Source organism: Budorcas taxicolor, chromosome 6 (genome assembly GCF_023091745.1).
Source record: "Budorcas taxicolor isolate Tak-1 chromosome 6, Takin1.1, whole genome shotgun sequence".
NCBI lineage: Eukaryota > Metazoa > Chordata > Mammalia > Artiodactyla > Bovidae > Budorcas > Budorcas taxicolor.
The window spans coordinates 105058394-105079577 of record NC_068915.1 but is presented as its reverse complement, the minus strand read 5'-3'; the positions used below and the strand labels follow the sequence as shown (position 1 = coordinate 105079577).

At 47.3% G+C, this 21184-nt stretch overlaps 1 protein-coding gene across 1 annotated transcript in view; it reads left to right on the top strand.

Moving 5' to 3' along the window:
• The window catches only part of SLC2A9 (solute carrier family 2 member 9), a 215093-nt gene that overhangs the window by 30659 nt on the left and 163250 nt on the right, over positions 1-21184 (top strand). Inside the window, exons 4-5 of the mRNA XM_052642178.1 lie at positions 6642-6766; positions 14645-14790. Coding sequence (XP_052498138.1) covers positions 6642-6766; positions 14645-14790 — 271 coding nt within the window. The remainder of the gene's footprint in view (positions 1-6641; positions 6767-14644; positions 14791-21184) is intronic.

Here is a 21184-nt window from a genome sequence, read left to right as displayed (position 1 = left end):
CTCAGATGTAAATCTAGATGTCATCAGTACAAAGGTGACACTTAAGCCAGGAGATAAGACAAGATTACATGGGAGGTACGTAAGATCATGGCATCCAGTCCCATCACTTCACAGCAAATAGATGGGGAAGACAATGGAAGCTGTGACCGACTTCATTTTCTTGGGCTTCAAAATCACTGTGGACGGTGACTGCAGTCCTGAAACTAAAAGATGCTTGCTCCTTGGAAGAAAAACTATGACAAACCTAGACAGTATATTACAAAGCAGAGACATCACTTTGCCGACAAAGGTCTCTCTAGTCAAAGCTAGACAGTAGTCATGCATGGATGTGAGAAAGTGAAAGTGAATTCGCTCAGTCGTGTCCGACTCTTTGCAACCCCATGGACTGTAGCCTACCAGGCTCCTCCGTCCATGGGATTTTCCAGGCAATAGTCCTGGAGTGGCTTGCCATTTCCTTCTCCAGGATGGATGTGAGAGCTGGACCAAAAAGAAGGCTGAGCACCGAAAAATGGAAGCTTTTGAACTGTGGTGTTGGAGAAGACTCTTAAGTGTCGTTTGGACAGCAAGGAGATCAAACCAGTCAATCCTGAATATTCTATGGAAGGACTGATGCTGAAGCTGAAGCTCAGTACTTTGGCTACCTGATGAGAAGAGCTGACTCATTGGAAAAGACCCCGACACTGGGAAAGATTGAGGGCGAAAGGAGAAGCAGGTGGCAGAGGATGAGATGATGAGATAGCATCATGGACTCAATGGGCATGAGTTTGAGCCAACTCCAGGAGGCAGTGAAGCACAGGGAAGCGTGGTGTGCTGCAGTCCATGGGGTCGCAAAGACTGGGACACAGCTGAGCCACTGAAGAACAATAACAAGGTAGAAACCAAAGGAATAGGTTCAAGAGCTGAGCCTGGAGCCCGCCAGTGTTCAGAGGGCTGGGAAGATGTTAAGGCTCACCCAACAAGGTAGGAGCAGTCTTACCATTGAATGAGATCTACAACATGAGGGAAGGGAGATGGTGATCAACAAGGTCCAACACGGCCAAGGAATGAAGACCAGCCTGAGCTCTGGGTGGTGAATTAAGCAACACAGAGGTGGCTGGTTGTCTTGGCAAGAGCTATGTCAAGGGCACAAAGGAGCAGACGATCATGGGAGTGGGTTTAAGAGAGAAATAAACAAGAAGAACTGGAGACAATGAGTGCAGACCGCTTTTTAAAATTAATTTATTTTTCTATTGAAGGATCCTTTTGAGGAGTTTTACCATTAAGGGGAGCAGAGACAATGGTGTGGTGGATGGAGGAAGAAGTAGAATCAGGAGCATTTTTGTGTTTTGTTTTGAGATGGGAGCTGCAGCAGCGCATTGATGAGATGTTCCAGCAAGGAGGGGAAAAGGGATAGTCAGGAGCAAGGGGTGGAACTTGCTGAAGTTATAACCTTGAGCAGGTCAGAGCGGGTGGGGAACTAGTAGGTCATTGGAGGGATCAGTTTCAGGTAAGAGTGGAGACTGTTCATCCATAGAAACAGGAGGGAAGGCAAAGCTTATGGGCACAGGTGCTGGTAGGATAAATCACATGGAAGGAACATGTGGACCATCTTTTTGGATTGATTCTGCTTTCTTGGTGAACTAGAAAGCAAGGTCACCAGCTGAGGAACAGGACAAGGGGATGAAAAGAGAGAGAAGATGCTTGAAATAGTCCTCTAGGAGACCAGGAGACTGAGCAACACAGGAAACTCTAGAATGGTTGGTAGGGGGCTTAAAGACCACTTGAGATGGGTGGTCATGAATTTCAAGTGAGACCAGGCAACATGATTCAATGTATTTTTTTTCCCAGCCAAGATGAACTTTGTATACATGTGCAAGATAGACTGAGATCTAACTAGGGTTGGAGTTATCTCAGAAACACAGAATGAAGGAGAAGAGTGAGTGGATCAAGGAGTGGAAGGTGTATGAATGTTTAAAATGATGGACCTTGGAATTCAAGCTGGATAAGCAGGAATAGATAGACATGGTAGAAGCTAGATCCCATCTTGGCTCATAGGCTTGGTCAGCTAAAGAATTGTTGGAAGGGTAAGTGGTAGGAGCTAGGATCTCCAGAATTTCCCCCATTTCACTAGTGCTTAATGAAAAGTACTTTCCAAATCCAAACTGAAATCATACTCCCTGTATCTCCTGATCGTAGTCCTGTGCATCAAGGTAAAATAGTGGAAGGCAGCTCTCACACTTCCCCTGAACCCTCTCTTATCTGGGCTGAATGTCCCCAGTCCCTTTGACCATTTCTCAAGGACATGGCCTCCAAACTCTTTATTACCCCTTTCTGTCAAGAGCTGATGATTTGGGCTGCTCTGGGAAGATTCTACATCACTGGAGAAGCTCAAAGTACTGAGCCAGGTGTACGCAGTTGGGGGTCCCAGGGGCCACTGGGGTTCTGCTCTCAGAAACAGCATGGTGCTGGCCCCTCTTGTTCTGTTGCCTGTTCATCCCTGGGAAAAATGTGGAAACACAATAATTAAAATCCCCGTCTCTGAACCCTAGTGAGTCAGCATTGTGAATTATCTGCAAATAAGGTTTCTCTCCTCATTGGGACATTGTCATGCTGGGGGTTATTTTGGGAAGGAATTCATTAATATGATAAACTCGCTTAGAAGGTGTGCAGCCCAATTTGCAAATGTTTCAAGTCAGACCTGAATGTGATTTTAACATCCCCTGCATAGCACAAAATGCACCATTCTGTCCAGTGCAAGAGCTCAGACCCAAGCCCTGGGAGGCATCCATGGCTCCTCTTCCTCTCTCCACTTCTATCCAACTCATCCATATCTTAGGTTCTGAATACCAGTTCCCAGTGTCTGTGGCCAGGGTGGGGGTATTCCCTACATCATCAAGACATCCTCCAGATACCAGCTGTCTGTTCTATAATTCAACTCCATTCTGACCCTATCTTCCCAGGGAAGGTATCAGATTATAATATCGAGGGCTCAGTGCCACCAGACTGCCCCTCTCCCAGTTCAGACACCAGTCCCAGGCCCAGGTTGTCCCCTGAGCTTCTGACCATCTGGCTCTGGACTGGAGGTTCCAGAGACCCCCTGCCTTGCCTTTCAGGTTAAGGGTTTAGACTTGCAAGACTTCCCCTCCCCTCTTCCAACACCAGATGCTAATAGCGAGTCATGGTTGTCAGCTATGACTCAGTCTCCAGCCCCTCTCCTCTCTCTGTAGGTCGGGATGGGATTGCAAGTTTCAATCTTCTAATCACATGGTTGACTCCACCCACAACCATCCCCCCATCCTTATTTCCTTTCCAAAATCAGAGCTTCCAAGGATCTCCCTCTTAGGGTTTTATTAATTGCTAGCGCAGCTCACAGAACCTACAGGAACATTTTCCTTGGTAGATCACTGGTTTATTATGGAAGGATATAACTGGGACCAGATAGATGGAAAAGACACATAGGACAAGGGATGGAGAAGGAGGCAGAGCTTCCGTGCTCTCTCTGAATGCACTGCTCTTCCCAAATCTATACGTGGTCATCAACCTGGAAGCTCCCCAAAGCTTGTCCTTTTGGGGTTTATGGAAGCTTCGTTACACAGGCACGGTTGCTTACGTCATTGGCCATGGGTGTTTGAGCTCAATCTCCAGCCCCTCTCCTCTCTCTGGAGGTCAGGATTGGATTGAAAGTTTCCACATTCTAGTCATATGATTGGCTCCATCTGGTAACCATCCTGCCATCCTTAGTTCTTTTCCAGAAGTCACCTCATTGACATGAGCTCAATTGTGGGCTTGTTATGAATAGCACAACATTGATTTCTTTGTTCTGGCTCTGAAGCAATTTTAGGAAATGAGGTCTAGTGACAAAATATTATAACAAAAGATGCCCCCATGGTTCTTATCACTTGGGAAATTCCAAGGGTTTTGGGCACTGTAGCTAGAAACCAGGGATGAAGACTGCATATTTTTGTTACTATAAATCACAATATCACTATCAACAAATTCCATCAATTCTGTCTTCAAAACACACCAAGATCCAGCCATGGCTCACTCCCTCCACCATCCTGATCCAAATCCCTGTGAGCCCTTGCCCGATCTACTGCAAAATTCCCCGTTGGCCTCCTTGACCCCCCACTTACCCTTGCATCCCATGGTCAACATAGAAGATGGAACAGTCTTATTAAAATCAGGCCATGCCTCTCCTCTCCTTTGAAACTTCAAAGGCTGTGCTTCTTACTCAAATAGAAACCCAAGTTGTCATGGTGGCCTGCAGACCCCTTACAAGCTCCAGTCCCCTCCCCTTTCACGTTCTACTACTTGCTTGCTCTCTGGGTCTCCCCTGCTTCCAGCCACGCTGGTCTCACTAATGGTGCGGAAACAGTCTACGTCTGGCTCTTCTCTGCCATGGTTGCTGTTCCCCAGGGTCCATATATCTCATCTTCTCATTCTTTAAATCACCCACTTTCTTCTCAGATGTTAGCTTCTTGGCAGGGCCCTCCCTGGCCACTCTGAGTAAAATTGCACCCCCTCCCCTGCCCTCACGTTCTCTATAATATTTCTCACCAGTTGATATGCTCCACGTTTTATTTTTACTTGTTTATTAAGAGGAGCATAAAAGCAGGGACTTGGCCACATTCATGGCTGTGTGCCAGAACATAGAATGATGCTCAGCACCCAGTGCAGCTTCAAACATGTGTTGAGTGAATAAATGTCAGTTGAATGAAAAAAAGACTGTTGAAAGAATGAGTGAATGTGAGTATATGTGGTAGCCCCCGTTGCAAACAGCTTAGTATCCTGGATTCTGGAATGCCAAATACCCCATTGAATAGCTTGTGACCTTGAAAAAAGAAAGAAAATGAAAGTCATTCAGTCGTGTCCAACTCTGCGAATCCATGGACTATATAGTCCATGGAATTCTCCAGGCCAGAATACTGCAGTGGGTAGCAGTTCCCTTCTCCAGAGGAGCTTCCCAACCCAGCGATCAAACCCAGGTCTCCCGCATTGCAGGCAGATTTTTTACCAGCTGAGCCACCAGGGAGGCCCAAGAATACTGGAGTGGGTAGCATTTCCCTTCTCCAGAGGATCTTCCCCACCCAGGAATCAAACCAGGGTCTCCTGCATTGTAGGCAGATTCTTTATCAACTGAGCTATCAGGGAGGCCCTATGTAACCTTGGCCAAATCTTAGTTTCTAGATCTGGTTCTTCAGGTGGGAAATACAGTAGTAAGTCACCCAACTTACAGGGTCTTCAATGAGTGTAAAGGACTTAGTGCCTGGCACATCCCAAGGACTCTATGAATGTTAGCTATCATCATGGTTTGTTTGTTTATTTTACCTTATTGAGTCTCTGAATATGTTCCAGATGACATCCTAGGCACTTTGCATAAATCATTCTCATAGAATCCTTACAATATAGACATTATTATATTCATTTTACAGGGGAGTAAATCAAGTCAAGACTGAGAGAGAGTGAGAAATCTTTCCAAAGTTGTTCAATTAGTATGAGCTGTCCAGGCAGGAACATTACTGGAGTTGGGTTCAGGAGAACAGCAGTTCTCCAACCCACAGATGTGGAAGCTACAGTGAGACTCATGGCAGATCAGAGCTGGGCCATGTGGGGCAAACGGGGTCCATGTGACTTGACTCATCGATCCATCCCTTCATTTATGCAGCAAATATATATGGGTCACCTGCCTGTGTCAGGAACTGGTGTAGTTGCTGGGGATCCAGTGACAAGACAAAGTCTCTGCCCCCTAGTGCTTACATTCTGGTACAGGAAGATGGACAGCTAGCATAAAACAAGTAACAGGAGGATAATTTCCTGTAATGTTGGGGCTGTGGAGAGGCTAGAACAGGGTGAGAGGATGGGCTGTGCAACTGGGGAAAGCAGTCATGTCAAAGGGTGTCAGGAGATTGCATTTGAGTTGAGGCTTTAGTGAGATGCTTCCCTCATAGCTTAGTTGGTAAAGAATCCACCTGCAATGCGGGAGACCTGGGTTCGATCCCTGAGTTGGGAAGATCCCCTGGAGAAGGGAAAGGCTACCCACTCCAGTATTCTGGCTTGGAGAATTCCAAGGACTTTACAGTCCATGGAGTTGCAAAGAGTTGGATCAGACTGAGCAACCTTCACTTTCACTTTCTTTTAGTGAAATGGAATGACCCCATTGGATCAGAGACCACTTCTGAAGATTTTAGCTACCTGGGGGGCACCCTTCCAAGCCCCTGAGGTGTCAGCACCACAGGGTAGCACATCCACTTCAGAGGTCCCCCTTTCGACATCTCTACCCACTATACTTGCTTAACCAATTCCCTATGTTAAATTGGTTAACTAATTCAACCAATTAAATTGATTAACTATAGTGGTTTTCATTTTCCTATCTGACCTCTGACGCATGGATTACAAGACACATTCTTGACTTTGTAATGTTAAATGAAGGTCTTAGAACCAATGAAATAAAACACTACACCAGGGAAATCCACAGAGGGTCAGGGCTGGTGATGCTTTCAGAGGTGACGTAATCAACCCCAGAGATGAGCCCAGAGGAAGGAAATGCTTTGCTCAGGGTCACACAGCCAAAATTGGTGGTGGGTCCGTTGAGGAGTCTGGACCTTGCTCCTGAAACGGACAGGCCAGTGGCAGCCTCATCAGACCTTTTCTTTTTCTTCCAGGAAAAACACTTTGCTGGTCAACAATGGGTTTGGGATTTCTGCTGCGTTGCTGATGGCCTGTTCTCTCCCAGCTGGAGCCTTGGAAATGCTCATCGTGGGACGTTTCATCATGGGTGTGGATGGAGGTGAGACTTCATCGTGTCAGAGGAGGAGGCAGTGACACATTCCTCGGCAGGGTGGTGTGTGTGTATCAAAATGTGATGAGTGTTTTGTGGTTGTCACATGACTGGGTCCCTACTGATACTGAATTGGCAGAGACCGAGGATGCAAGAGGGCTTCCCAGGGAGTGCCAGTGGTAAAGAACCCAGCTGCCAGTGCAGGAGATGCAGGAGACCTGGGTTCGATCCCTGGGTCAGGAAGATTCCCTGGAGGAGAACATGGCAACCCACTCCAGTATTCTTGCCTGGAGAGCCCCACGGACTGAGGAGCCTGGCGGGCTGCAGTCCATATGGTCGCAAAGAGCTGGACACGACTGAAGCAACTTAGCACACATGCATGCACGAGGATGCAAGAATCCAGCATGGAGTGGGGCAGCCCCATGGGATGGACCACCTACCCACGATGCTCCTCTAACGGAGAAGTGTTGACTGGGATGATCCCAAACCGATACCAAAGATGGGGATGGCTTTCTGCACATCGTGTGTTCTGTTTGTCATCTTCACCCTAAAATTCATATCCCAAGAGGTCTGTGGGTTTTATGTCAGGATTTTTATGAGGGTTGTTTCCTGTCTGGGCCTCTGACTCATTCGTTCTTTCTTTTAGGCTCCAAGCATTTACAGAGCACATGCTACGCTGGGGACACAGCAGTGAACAGGAAACTTCAGTCCCTACCCCCAGAGCTTACGTTCTGGTGAGGGGACAGATATGTAACTAGATATATAAGGCAGATAGTGACAAGCCCTAGGAGGAAAATGAAGCAGAGCAGGATGATAGCAGGAAGCTATTTTAAATAGGATTCAGGGAAGGCTGCTCAGAGCAGGCAATAAATGAGCAGAGACTGGATAAACCAAGAGGAAGGAACAAATGAATATTGGGAGAACTGTCCTCCTGGCGGAGCAGAGGACAGTGGCTCTGAAGCAGAAATGTGCTTGGCAAGTTCAAGGGAGAGGCAGGAGGCCAGAGCGCTGGAGCTTGGTTAGTCAGGAGGAGTACAGATAGAGGGATATAGGGTTGGCCAAAAAGTTTGTTTGGATTTTCCATACCACCTTACAGGAAAACCCAAACGAACTTTTTGGCCAACCCAATAGAGAGGTAAATAGATAGAAAGGTAGATAGATAAATAAACAGGGATTCCCTAGGGGCTCATACTGTAAACAATCTGCCTGCAATATAGGAGACCCGAGTTTGATCCCTGGGTCGAGAAGATCCCATGGAGAAGGGAATGGTGACCCACTCCTGTATTCTTGCCTGGAAAATCCCATGGACAGAGGAACTTGGTGGGCTACAGTCCATGGGGTCACAAAAGAGTCAGACACAACTGAGGGACTACTACTTCACTTTTCACAGATTGATGAACTGCCAGATGCAGCTGGAACCCAGTATGAACTTGTTAAGGGCTAATTCCCTTCCTCAGCCTCCTCTTATAAGCTGAGGGCAGCAGGCACTATGAGTGACATGAATGATAAAGCAAGAAAGTGAGGAGCCTGATAGGTCAGGGAGGAAGAGACTTCATTTACCTTCATTGTTCTGCTGGCAGGAAATAATTCGGGATTGTACAATAATCCAAACTCTCAGTCCTCCATCTTGGCATTCAAGTAGAAGGGAGAACCCCACAGAAAGAATGTTAATTGGAGAGAATCCTGGCTGGTGTTCATGCAGAATTTTCTAACTGACCAATAGGTTCATGGACACCTTCACCTTTAATGCGCTACTAACGCTGAAAGGCTGTTATTTTATTTTATTTTATTTTTTTCAACAGCCCTGGTTTATTCACCATGATGGACCAAATGCTGGGCATAAAGCAAGCTTCAATAACTTTGAAAAGATTGAAATCGTATATAACTCCATTCTCTGACCACAATGTAATTAAATAAGAAATCACAAACAATATTTAGGAAACTCCCCCTCTAAATTTGGAAAATAATAAAAGCACACCTCTAAATATGACCTGAGTCAAAGAGGAAGTTACAAGGGAAACCTAAAAGACTTTTAATGGAATGATCATGAAAATACCACATTTCGCACTTTGTTGGATGCGGTTAGAGGAGAAGGTATGGATATTAATGCTTATATTAGAAAAGAACAGGATTTGGTAAACTAACATCCCTTGTGATAAATTTGGATGGTAGACTTTTTTAACGATAAGCTTACTTATTTATTTACTTTTGGTTGTGCTGGGTCTTCGTTGCTTCGTGCAGGCTTTCTCTAGTTTAGGAGAGCAGGGACTGCTCTTTGTTGCGGCGTAGGGCTTCAATAGTTGCAGTAGTTTTGGCGCACAGGCTTTAGATTTTCTCCACATGTGAAGTCTTCCCAGACCAGGGATCAAACCTGTGTCCCCTGCGTTGGTAGGCTGATTCTTGTCCACTGCACCACCAGGGAAGTCCCCGTAGACTGTATTTAATGGTCTGTGAGCCAGAGGGTATTATGCTAAATGAAATAAGTCAGACAGAGAAAGACAAATACTGTATGTTTTCACGTACCTGAATCTAACAAACAGAAGAAATGAACAAATGTACCTGTGCATGCAAGCTAAGTCACTTCAGTCGTATCCAACTGAACAAACATAACAAAACAGATTCACAGATACAGAGAAAAATGGATGGCTGCCAGAGGGGAGGAGGTGGGGGAACTGGGCAAAATGGGTGAGGCAGATTAAGACGTACAAAATTCCAGTTATAAAATAAAAATCATGGGATGGAATGCACATCATAGAGGATATAGTGAAGTCGCTCAGTCGTGTCCGACTCTTTGCGACCCCATGGACTGTAGCCTATCAATCAGGCTCCTCCGTCCATGGGATTTTCCAGGCAAGAGTGCTGGAGTGGATTGCCATTTCCTTCTCCAAGAGAGTATAGTCAGTGCTATTATAACAACTTTGTATGATGACAGATCGTAAATTGACTTAGCCATGATCATTTTGTAATGTATAAAGATATTGAATCACTATGATGTTTGTGCACCTGAAACTAATATAACATTGTAAGTTAACTGTAGTTAATGAAAGGCTATTTTGTTGTAATTTTGCGTGTGAGGACCCTGAGGCTCAGAGATGTGAGACAGTAAAGTGATTAAGGGTGAAGGCTATGAATTAAGATGGCCTGGATTGTGACATTTAACAAGGTTAATTTCATCACCTTGTCTGTATCAGTTAGGTTTTTCTGCAATAAAAGAAAAAAAAAAAAAGCAGAACCATAATGGTTTAAGGCAATAGGCATTTTGCTGAGCTTACAGTTCTGAGGGTCCTGGGGGCTGTTCTGACCTGGCGGCTCTGCTGGGCTCCCTCCCAAGGCTGAGGTTGGCTGCGGGCTGGTCCATGGCTGGATGATCTTGGATGTTCTCATGCACTCATTTGGTGGCCGGCAGTTGGGCTGGTCTTGGGATCCCAAGGGCTGGCTCGTCTCTGCTCCATGTGGTCTCTCATCCCTAAATAGTGTGGTGAAGCCTCTTCCAGGGAGATTTTCGGGGTTCCAGTGAGCAGCAAGAGGGGCACGTCCCGTCTTGGAGCACTTGTCAAGTCTGCTTGGACACACGTGCTAGAGTCCCACTGGCCAAGGTGAGTGCCATGGCCAGGTGCAGAGTCAGGGTGAGAGACGTCCAGCCATGCAAGGATGTGGACACAGGGAGCATGGTGGCAGCAGTCTGCCTTCCTGTCTTAGCCTCTTTCTCTCATATGCGAAAGGACAAAGTACTCCTAAACCTTCCTTGCTAGGGAATGTAAAATTTAATGGTGTGCCATGTGTGCACAGTGAGTACATTCCAGGCCCTGTTACCTCCTCACAACACCAGTGATAGTATCATTGCCATTATTATTGCTGTTATCATTTTTATTCTGTTAAAAAGATAGTCATGTACGGATGTGAGAGTTGGACCATAGAGAAGGCTGAGTGCTGAAGAATTGGTGCTTTTGAACTGTGGTGCTGGAGAAGACACTTGAGAGTCCCTTGGACTGCAAGGAGATGCAACCAGTCCATCCTAAAGGAGATCAGTCCTGGGTGTTCGTTCATTGGAAGGACTGATGTTGAAGCTGAAACTCCAGTACTTTGGCCACCTGATAGGAAGAGCCAACTCAATGGAAAAGACCCTGAGGCTGGGAAAGATTGAAGGCAGGAGAAGAAGGGGGTGACAGAGGATGAGATAGTTGGATGGCATCACCGACTCAATGGACATGAGTTACAGCAAATTCTGGGGGACAGTGAAGGATAGCAAAGCCTGGCAAGTTGCAGTCCGTGGAGTCACAGAGTCAGACACGACTGAGTGAATGAACAGCAAGATACAGATCCAAGATTCGGAGTGATGGTCTGGTTTTGAACTCCCTGCCTGCTCAGGAGGAAGGGTGGTGAGATGGGAGCATCTGAAAGTCCTTTCCTGATGAAGTCCCCTGAAGCCTGTCTTCCTGGAAGTTCTGTATTTTATCCATTTAGCCTCTTTCCTGCTACTTCGCCTGTCTAGCTAGTCTGGGGGAGCTGACACTTACTCATTACACATAACTGGATGGTCTCTGAATTTCCTTAATTAAAAATAAGCTGGATTCAAAAAGAGATGCCATTTTTTATTAACCCACATATTCAAGACAAACATCTTTTGGACTTCTTGTCCTGTAAACTTTTCTAAAAGCAGTAGAAAAATGTAAACTCAAGAAGTGGGTGGGGGAGGACACACTCTTTCTGACTCCTGGAACATGGCCTGTTGCTGCTGAGCCAAGATGTGGAAGCTGCATGTCATTTATTCTCACCAGACCCTCTCAAAGCAGACACTGGAATATGAGGGCACTTAAGGTGAGGCAGCGGGTCAGAAAGAAAAGAAAATTGCTGGTCATGAGATGAGTTGCTGTCCTGCTCAGAATCAATAATTTAAAGCCAAATGAGAAGCCCGAGGATTTGCAGGAGGTTGTGCTGCTCCAACCAGGTCCTCAGAGGCAATGTTTGGAACCATCGCAGAAAATGTCGGACACCTGCCCAAAGTGTCCTATTTCCAGAAGGCTTGGAGCAAAACTAAACACATTATTTTGACACTGAAACACAGTGCAGCATGGATTGGAGGCTGAATCCATGCAGATTTTAAAGTCGAGATCAGGGTGCAAATGTGTTTGTGGAAGATTGTGATGGACAGGCTCCTTCCACTGCCTTCCCAGGGCTGCCCACACTCCCAGAGGTGCAAGCCCACATCTGCTACGTTAAGAACTTTCCAGGGGACTTCCCTGGTGGTCCAGTGGCTAAGGCTCCGAACTCGCAATGCAGGGAGCCCAGGTTTAATCCCTGGTCGGGGAACTAGACACATAAGTCGCAACTAAGAGTTTGCATGCCACAACTAAAGATCCTGTGTGCTTGCCACTAGCACCTGGCACAGCAGACAAAATAAATATATATATATTTTTTAATCTAAGTATAAGTGGACCTGCGGGGTTCAAGCCCATGTTGTTCAATGGTCCACTGTAAATACTGAACAAGATAATTTTCAAAAAGCACTAGGTGCCACGAGGAACGTAAGACGGCATAAGAGTGATGGGGAGGGGTGATTTCCAGAGGTGAAGGCCTCGTGAGAAGCTGTGGCACTCTCCGGTGGCTGCAATCACAAACTGAGGGGATTAAAAGAAGAGTTCTAGGGGCCAGGAGTCCAAAATCAAGGTATCTGCAGACTTGGTCCCTTCCGGAGGCTCTGAGTGGGGAGTCTATTTCACATTCTCTCCTGGCTTCTGGTATTGCATTCCCTGGCTTGTGGACCCATCAGTCCAGTCTCTGCTCCATCTTCAAGTGCCCCTCTTCCCTTTGTGTCTCAAAGTGTCTTACCATCTGGTAAGGACACCAGTCACTGGGTTGAGGGCCCACCCTAATCCAGTGTGACCTCACCTTAACCTGGCTATGTCTGCAAAGGACCCCCTTGGGTCTCATTAGGTCCCATTAACAGAAGGTAGTGAGGCTGAGCTGAGACGGGAGGGATAGGAGAGCATCCACCTGTGGAGCTGTGAGGACAGAGAGCTTGGGAGAAACAGCAGCAAAGCCTGGTGTCCCATGATCAGAATGAATCTGGAGCCTCCTGAAACCTTACGGTTGGAACACTTTGGGGGAAGGGGCAGGAAATATGGTAGGCGACGGGGTCGTAGGTTGAGTGGGTCCACCCAGGTGTGTGAGGTGCTTGGTGCCCGCACCATGGGCTCTGGTTAATCAGCCATCCCTGTTTGTCTAAAACTCAGAATCTTCCCAGGATGCAGAACTTTCAGTGCTAAAGCCAGGATGTCGTTGTTGTTATTTAGTCACTAAGTTGTGCTGGACTCTTCTGTGATCCTATGGATGGTAGCCCGCCAGGCTCCTCTGTCCATGGGATTCCCCAGGCAAGAATACTGGAGCGGGTGGCCATTTCCTCCTCCAGGGGACCTTTCCGACCCAGGGATAGAACCTGTGTTTCATGCCTTGGCAGGCGTATTCTTTACCACTAAGCCACCGGGGAAGTCCTAAAGCCAATTTGGTCCCTTGCAAACTGGGATGAGCTGGTCATCGTACAGCGGCCACCTCACCTGTTGAGCCATCAGCATCTCAGTTTTCCATATTACTTCACAACGGACAAGTCAGAAGGGTCTCTGTTAATTGACAGCATCCGTGTGCCTGGCCCTCTGCTGAGCATCCCCTGGCTGCCAGGGATTCAGTCTGCACAGGTGTCCTGTGAAGGAGGCACACTTACTGTCCTTCATCATGACCCATGCCCCTCTTTTCTACTAGCCCTCTCATTTCCTTATCAGCTTTTTGTGTTAGTGTCAGTCATTTAGTCATGTCCGACTCTTTGCAATCCCGTGGACAGCAGCCTGTCAGGTTCCTCTGTTCATGGGATTCTCCAGGCATGAATACTTAAGTGGGTAGCCATCCCCTTCTCTGGGTTGATCTTCTTGATCCAGGGATTGAATCCAGGTCTCCTGCATTGAAGGCAGATTCTTTACCATCTGAGCCACCAGGGAAGTGAAGTGTAGTGAAAGTCACTTGGTCATGTCTGACTCTTTGCAACCCCAAGGACTACACAGTCCATGGAATTCTCCAGGCCAGAATACTGGAGTGGGTAGCCTTTACCTTCTCCAGGGCATCCTCCCAACCTAGGAATAGAACCCAGGTCTCCTACACTATAGGCAGATTCTTTACCAGCTGAGCTAAAAGGGAAGCCTGAGCCACCAGGGAAGTAATGATAATTATCCTTAGAGGGTAGCAGGAGTGTCAGGGTAAAGACATAACAGTTTCCCAAACGTCCATCCAATGACCCCATATGAGCCAGATGCTTTGTATGTAGTCTTAGTGTTCCCATCACAATAGGAATAGACAGTTATCATGACCTTTCTTTCATAGATGAGAAAGCAGAGGCCAGGAGAAGCCAGTTTACTTCCAAGGCCACCTAGAGAGGAAAGAAGGGCGGTGGGACTTGAATCCTGCAGGTTCCTCTTATTCCGCTGCTCCTAAGCAACCATGTGCCAAACTGATCTGTGGTCGCTGGATTTTTCCATGAGGACCAGTGATCTCAATATGTGTGTTGGGGATAAAGGTTCAAATAGCATCTGATTTATGTCGCCACCTCGGAGATAATGCTGTCTCTTTGCACCTGAGGCGTGCTTGCCTTGTGTGCGGAACCAGAAAGTTATCCTGGGCTGAGATGCAATGCATGCGGTGCTCAGCTTATAAACTGAGGCAGCCCTTCACAGGAAGCGTTCTCTGGAGGCTAGAAACTGGTGTGAATCCAACCTAACTTGAAGCACATTGGTGCTGTGGCTACAGCGCTCTTTTTGTCAAGGGCCAAGCGGAAGGAGGTACCGTGACCAGCATCTTCTGTGAAGGGGACAGCTCTCTCACGGCACCATGCTTCCTCCACAGGCATCGCCCTCAGCGCGCTCCCCATGTACGTGAGTGAGATCTCGCCCAAGCAGATGCGCGGCTCTCTGGGGCAGGTGACCGCCATCTTCATCTGCGTCGGCGTCTTCGCGGGGCAACTGCTGGGCCTCCCGGAGCTGCTGGGAAAGGTAAGTGCGGCTTCCCAGCCAAACACATTTCGTTCTCAGTTCATGTCACCATCCCCGATCCCCGTGTCCCTTGCCAGACGAAGGGTAGTCAGAGGCGAGCCCTTCCTCCAAAACCTTGTCCCTAGCCTCAGAATTCTTGAGCACTCAAGCGTTTCGTTTATTATTGGAGAAAAGTTGTTGCTGAGTTTCTTTGATTGGGTTTGATTATCTCTTTAGAAAATAAAGAATATACAAACCAATTCAAAACGTACAGAATGTATTAATTCATTTGCCCAATGGCTGTTGTTAAGAGATCACTTCTGTTCATTTAGGCTTTGACTTTGCTTAGATAACTTATATACACGTAGTTTTCTTTTCTTTCCTTTTCTTTTTTTTTTTTTTTAATGGAATCATGCCATACACTGGGTTGGCTAAAAAGTTTGTTTGGGTTTTCCACAGTATCTTATGGAATATTTTCCATAATATTTCCATAAGTGTTTTCCAGAATATCTTATGGAAAAACCCAAACGAACTTTTTGGCCCACCCAGTACATTCTTCTGCTACTTGCTGTCTTCATTTAATATATTTTGGGCATCTCTCCAGTGTTTGGCTCAGCTCTGCCTCACTCCTGAGTCTTTCTTACCCATGTGCTTAGTTGCTCCATTGTGTCTGAGTCTTTGTGACCCCATGGACTGTAGTCCACCAGGCTCCTCGATCCATGAGATTGTTTTCCAGTAAGAACACTGGAGTGGGTTGCCATTTCCTCCTCCAGGGGATCTTCCTGATCCAAGAATTGAACGCACAACTCCTGTGTCTCCTGCCTGGCAGGCGGATTCTTTACCACTGATCCATTGGGAAATATGTATTATAAAAGCACCAGATTCCAGCAATCATTCAGAAAGCTGAATCACTCTTAAATTGCTAGTGAGAATGTGAAATGACCTGGCCATTAAGGAAAAAGCATTTGGTGGTTTCTCAAAAGCTAGAAATTCCTTTACCATACCTCCTATCAATTGTGCTAGCAGGCATATATCCCAGGGAAATTCAAATTAGGTTTGTACAAAAATATGTACACAAATGCTTACAGCAGCTTTTTTTTTTTTTTGTAATGGCAAAAACTAGAAAGAATCTAGAATTCTTTCCCACATTCATATCTAACCACCAGTCTTTGGTGGTTGGCTTTCGGTTTTGGAAGCAGGAAGGCCTGACTTTAAATCCCAGCACAACCATATACTTGCTGCGTGGCTTCAGCAAGGAGGAACACCTTGCCCAGGTTGGGGTGGGGAAGGGTGTGATCAAGGGGGGCTGCCCAGAAGAGGTGGCCTCTAAACTGAGCCCTGGAGGGTGAGCAGTTAGGCAGGTGATGAGGGGGTTTGGAGAGAAGACCCCAAAGAGAAAGGGAATAACTAAAGAAAAGGCTCTGAGATGGGAATGGGGCTATGAGAGACCTGGGAGCGGCTTGAGGGCTGAGAGAAGACTGGGCATGGGGAAGGTGAGAGGTGAGGCACCTGTTCGCAGACCTGCAGAGGACTTCCTCCTGGGGCAGTAGGGAGCCCTGGGCGACGCTAGAGCAGGGGAGTGACCTAGCCAGACCTGAGTGCGAAGCTGGCTCTGGGAGATGGGGGCCGGTGTGGGCCAGAGGGGGAGGAGTCAGAGGATGGAGAGTGACCTAACTGGGACTTGCCTTTGGCCAGGGAAGGATGAGGTGCGAACTGAAACAGTGGCCCGGAGAAGAGAGAGGAGGGCGATGGAATCCACAGCCTTGCTGCCTGAGTGTCCGGGGAGGATGAGGGAGGGAGAATGGTGAAGATGCCTCCTAGGGAAGCAGAATCATCCCCTTCCCCCTTCCCCAAGAGGACCAGGAGGGAGGAGAATAAACCATGGCTGACAGTCAGCGTTGAATGGCCACCACTTCTGGCCCTTTGAGCAGAGGAGGGCTGACCAACCCTGCCCTGGGCTGCCTCCCAGCAGGAGGCAGGCGGCAACCGAAACAAACCTAACAAACGCTCATATCAACAGTGCTTGAGTGAAGCACATCTTTAATGCCATTCATACCTGACAGCTGCTGTGTGAGTGGGTCGTATCTATAGGCGTGGAAACATGAGCTGAGAGAGGTGAGGCATAGAACTAACTAGTAAAAAAAAAATTGTTGGAGCTGAAGCCAGAACCTGAATCTGCCTGCCTGCACTCCTACATGTGGGGTGCGTCTTACACAGTCCAGATGGGACCCTCTGGATTCTCTGGGAGTGTGACTAAGACTCTGACTCCAGTTACACGCTGTGGACCCTTTCCCTACATCACCTGCTGGGTGTCCTGCTTGTGTGTGTGTGTGCTAAGTCACTTCAGTTCAGTTCAGTTCAGTCTCTCAGTCATGTCTGACTCTTTGCGACCCCATGAATCGCAGCCCGGAGTTCACTCAGACTCACTTCCATCCAGTCAGTGATGCCATCCAGCCATCTCATCCTCTGTCATCCCCTTCTCCTCCTGCCCCCAATCCCTCCCAGCATCAGAGTCTTTTCCAATGAGTCAACTCTTCACATGAGGTGGCCAAAATATTGGAGTTTCAGCTTTAGCATCATTCCTTCCAAAGAACATCCAGGGCTGATCTCCTTCAGAATGGACTGGTTGGATCTCCTTGCAGTCCAAGGGACTTGTCCAACTCTTCGCGACCCCATGGACTGTAACCCACCAGACTCCTCTGTCCATGACATTGCCCAGGCAAGAATACTGGAGTGGGTTGCCATTCCCTTCTCCAGAGGATCTTCCCGACACAGAGATCGAACTCGCTCCTCCTGAGGCAATGCATTGCAAGTGGATTCTTTACCGCTGAGCCACTAGGGAAGCCTGGGTGTCCTACACTTCAACTCAGTTCTGACACTATGTACCCAGACACAGTGTCAGAGTCTACAGGTCTTAAGGGTTCGGTCCCACCAGACTGATGCTAATCTCAAGTCCAGGTCTTTACCTGTGCTTCTGACCTATAGGCTATAAATCAGAGGTTCCCAGGACCCCTCCTTGGGTTCAATTAATTTGCAAAATTGGCTCACAGAATTCAGGAAACCAGTTTACTTACTAGATAATGGTTTATTATAAGAGGATGTAACTCAAGAATGGCCAGATGGAAGAGCTGCCTAGGGCAAGGTGTGGGGAAAGGTTATGGGGCTTCCATGTTTTAAAAATAGGTTCACCAACCAGAAAGCCTTTCAAACCCCATCCTCTTGGGTTTTAACAGAGGTTTCACTATAGACATGATTGAGTAAACATTAGTCATTGGCATTGAACTCAATCTCCAGCCTCTCTCCCCTACCCAGATGTCTAGAGGGCGGGACCAAAAGTTCCAACTTTCTAATTAATTGGTTGATTCACCCGGCAACAAGCCCCCATCCTTAGATGTAGTCCAAAAGTAACCTCATTGACATAAATTCATCAATTAGGAAATACCAAGGGTTTTAGGAACTCGGTGCCAGAACCACAGGACTTCCCTGGTGTCAGTGGTCAAGAACCTGCCTGCTGATGCAGAAGGCTTGTGTTGATCCCTGGGTCAAGAAGATCCTCTGAAGAAGGAAATGGCATCCCACTCCAGTATTCTTGTCTGGGAAATTCCATGGACAGAGGAGCCTGGCGGGTTACAGTGGGGTCACAAAAGGTTGGACGCAACTTAGCAACTGAGGACACACACCCCAGAACCAGGACAAGGACCACAGGGGTCTTAGTCCTTTGGGGGCTGCTATGTGGGCTTCCCCAGTTGCTCAGAAGGTCAATAGTCTGCCTGCAATACAGAAGACATGGATTTGATCCCTGGGTCTGGAAGGTCCCTTGGAGGAGGAAATAGCAACCCAGTCCAGTATTCTTGCCTGGAGAACTCCATGGACAGAGGAGCGTGGCAGGCTACAGTCCATGGGGTCACAAAGAGTTGGACACAACTGAGTGACTGACAAAAATAACAACAAAAATATCATAGACTAGTGGCTTATAAACAGTAGAAACTTATTTCTCACAGTTCTGGAGGCTGGAAGTCCACGATCAAGGTGCCCACATGGTCAGTTTCTGGCGAGGGGCTCATCCTGCCTTGTACCCACAGCCACACTCTCACTGTGTCCTCACATTGGGGAGAGAGGTCATCTCTTGTGTGCTTTCCTCTAAAGGTATTAATCCCATTCATGAGGGCTCCATCCTCATGACCTTATCACCTCCCAAAGGCCCCACTTCCTAATATTATAATCCTGGGGGTGAGGATTTCAACATATGAATTTGACGGGGTCTCATTCAGTCCAGAGCAGGTCTCAGCTCTTTCCTGAACCTCTATCTTCTCATTTCCTTCACTCATCCATTCACTCACTCAGTGCACTTGCTAATCACTCACTTGGAGCTGCTTTGATGGTAAACATGAGCCAGGTACAGTCTGTACCTTCATCTTGCTCACCATCTGCAGGGACTGTGTGACCTTGGACAGGTCACCCACCTCCATGAGGAGGAATGCTTGCAAGTCCCAAATCTCCAAACTCCACTCCAGCATAAATTCCTCCAAGGGGACATCTCTGGCAGACAGTGACTTGTTCAGCATGTCCCCAGAATGAATACCTTACGCATACCCATCCATGCTGTTATTTCTGCTTGCTTCTGCTTTGTCCTGTAGTAGATCATGTCTTATTGATGTGTATGTATACTAAGCCCAGAGGTTTCAAGTTGATTCACTCATTCAGAAAATATTTAGAAAGCTTCTTCTCTGGGACAGGTGTTGGGCTGGTGGCTGTTGGCCATGAGCTGAGGATTTCAGACTACTCCCTGCCCTTGGGGAGCTCACAGGAAAGACAATTGACCAGTGATCATCATGATGGGGTAAAAGTAGGGCATTGTCCTAGAATAGGGGGTCCGAGATGGTTTTCTGGAAGAAATGACACTCAAACTCATGCCTTGAGGATGAATAGGATTTATCCAGGTGGGGAAGTGGTGGAGAGAGAGAGAGAAAAGGGAAAGAAGCAGAGTTGGGAAGGGTGTTCCAGGTGGAGGGAACAGTATAAGTGAAGGCCCTGGCATTTGTGGAGAGGCAGAAACCCTAGGGGAACTGGAGCACCGAGAGGGAGAGGGAGGTGCTACAGAAAAGGTAACACACCTGAACAGTGAGTGTAGTGAAGGGTGAGCAAGATGAGGAGGCTCAATGGAGACTGTAGACCTGTGCAGTGAGGGTAGACAGGTACTGCTATTTCCCTGACAGGTACTTGACTGTCTCTTGTGTGTGTTAGCCGCTCAGTCATGTCCAACTCTTTGTGACCCTATGGACTATAGCCCACCAGACTCCCCTGTCCATGGAATTTACCAGACAAGAATATTGCAGTTGGTAGCCATTCCTTTCTACAGGGTATCCTCCCAACCCAGGGATGGAACCCAGGTCTCCTGTATTACAGGTAGAATCTTTACCATCTGAGCCGCCAGGAAAACCTCTACTTGACTAAGGTGATAGCATTTACAGTGAAAGCCACTCAGTCGTGTCTGACTGTTTATGACCTCATGGACTATACAATCCATGGAATTCTCCAAGCCAGAATACTGAAGTGGGTAGCCTTTCCCTTCTCCAGGGGATCTTCCCAACCCAGGGATCAAACCCAGGTCTCTCGCATTGCAGGTGGATTCTTTACCAGCTGAGTCATATCTGATTTTCAAGAGAAGCTAGAAGTCTGAATTTTTATGTCACATTTCTTGATTTTTAAATAACTGAAAATTGTTTGGGTTTGGGTCAGCCTGTGGGCCATTTTTTCATATACTTTGACGGGGACTTGTGTGCCTATGGAGGTTTATCTTTGTCGAAGAGCAATGAGAAATCCTTGACAGGTTGAAGTAAGGCAATAACAGAATAAGATAAGCACTTTAAAATAAAGACTTTTGGGGAAAGGACTGGATCCCAACAAAGCCCAGGGAAATTGCACTGGTCCAGAGGAGAGATGCTGGGAGCTTGGATTAGAGTGATAGCGGTAGGCAAGGAATGGGTGGGTGAGATGGCTTAGGCAGTGATGGGATGTAGGGCCTGAGGAAAGAGGAGTCAAGGATAATTCCGGGTTCTGGCATATCACTCAGGTAGCATGGCAGTAGCAGATGCTAAAATAAGGAGCCCTGGAGGAGAAGCAACTTTGCAGGGATTCATTGAAATGAATTGCCCAAGTCACAGAGCAACTTAAAAGCAGAACTGATTCAAGACCCAGGTGCCTGGGCTTCCAGGAGGGGGTTGTCTCTCCTGGCAGCAACAAAGCTCACAAGCACGATGCGGCCAAGGAGCACAGCACCCATGCCCACTTTCTGACCCCAAGCCAGCTGAGAAGATAATGCTCTTCATGCTTGTAGACTGTCTTTTCCCATCAGATTGGATTTATTTTAGATAATCTTGGAGGATATGTGAGTAACTCAGTGAATGTCTTTTTT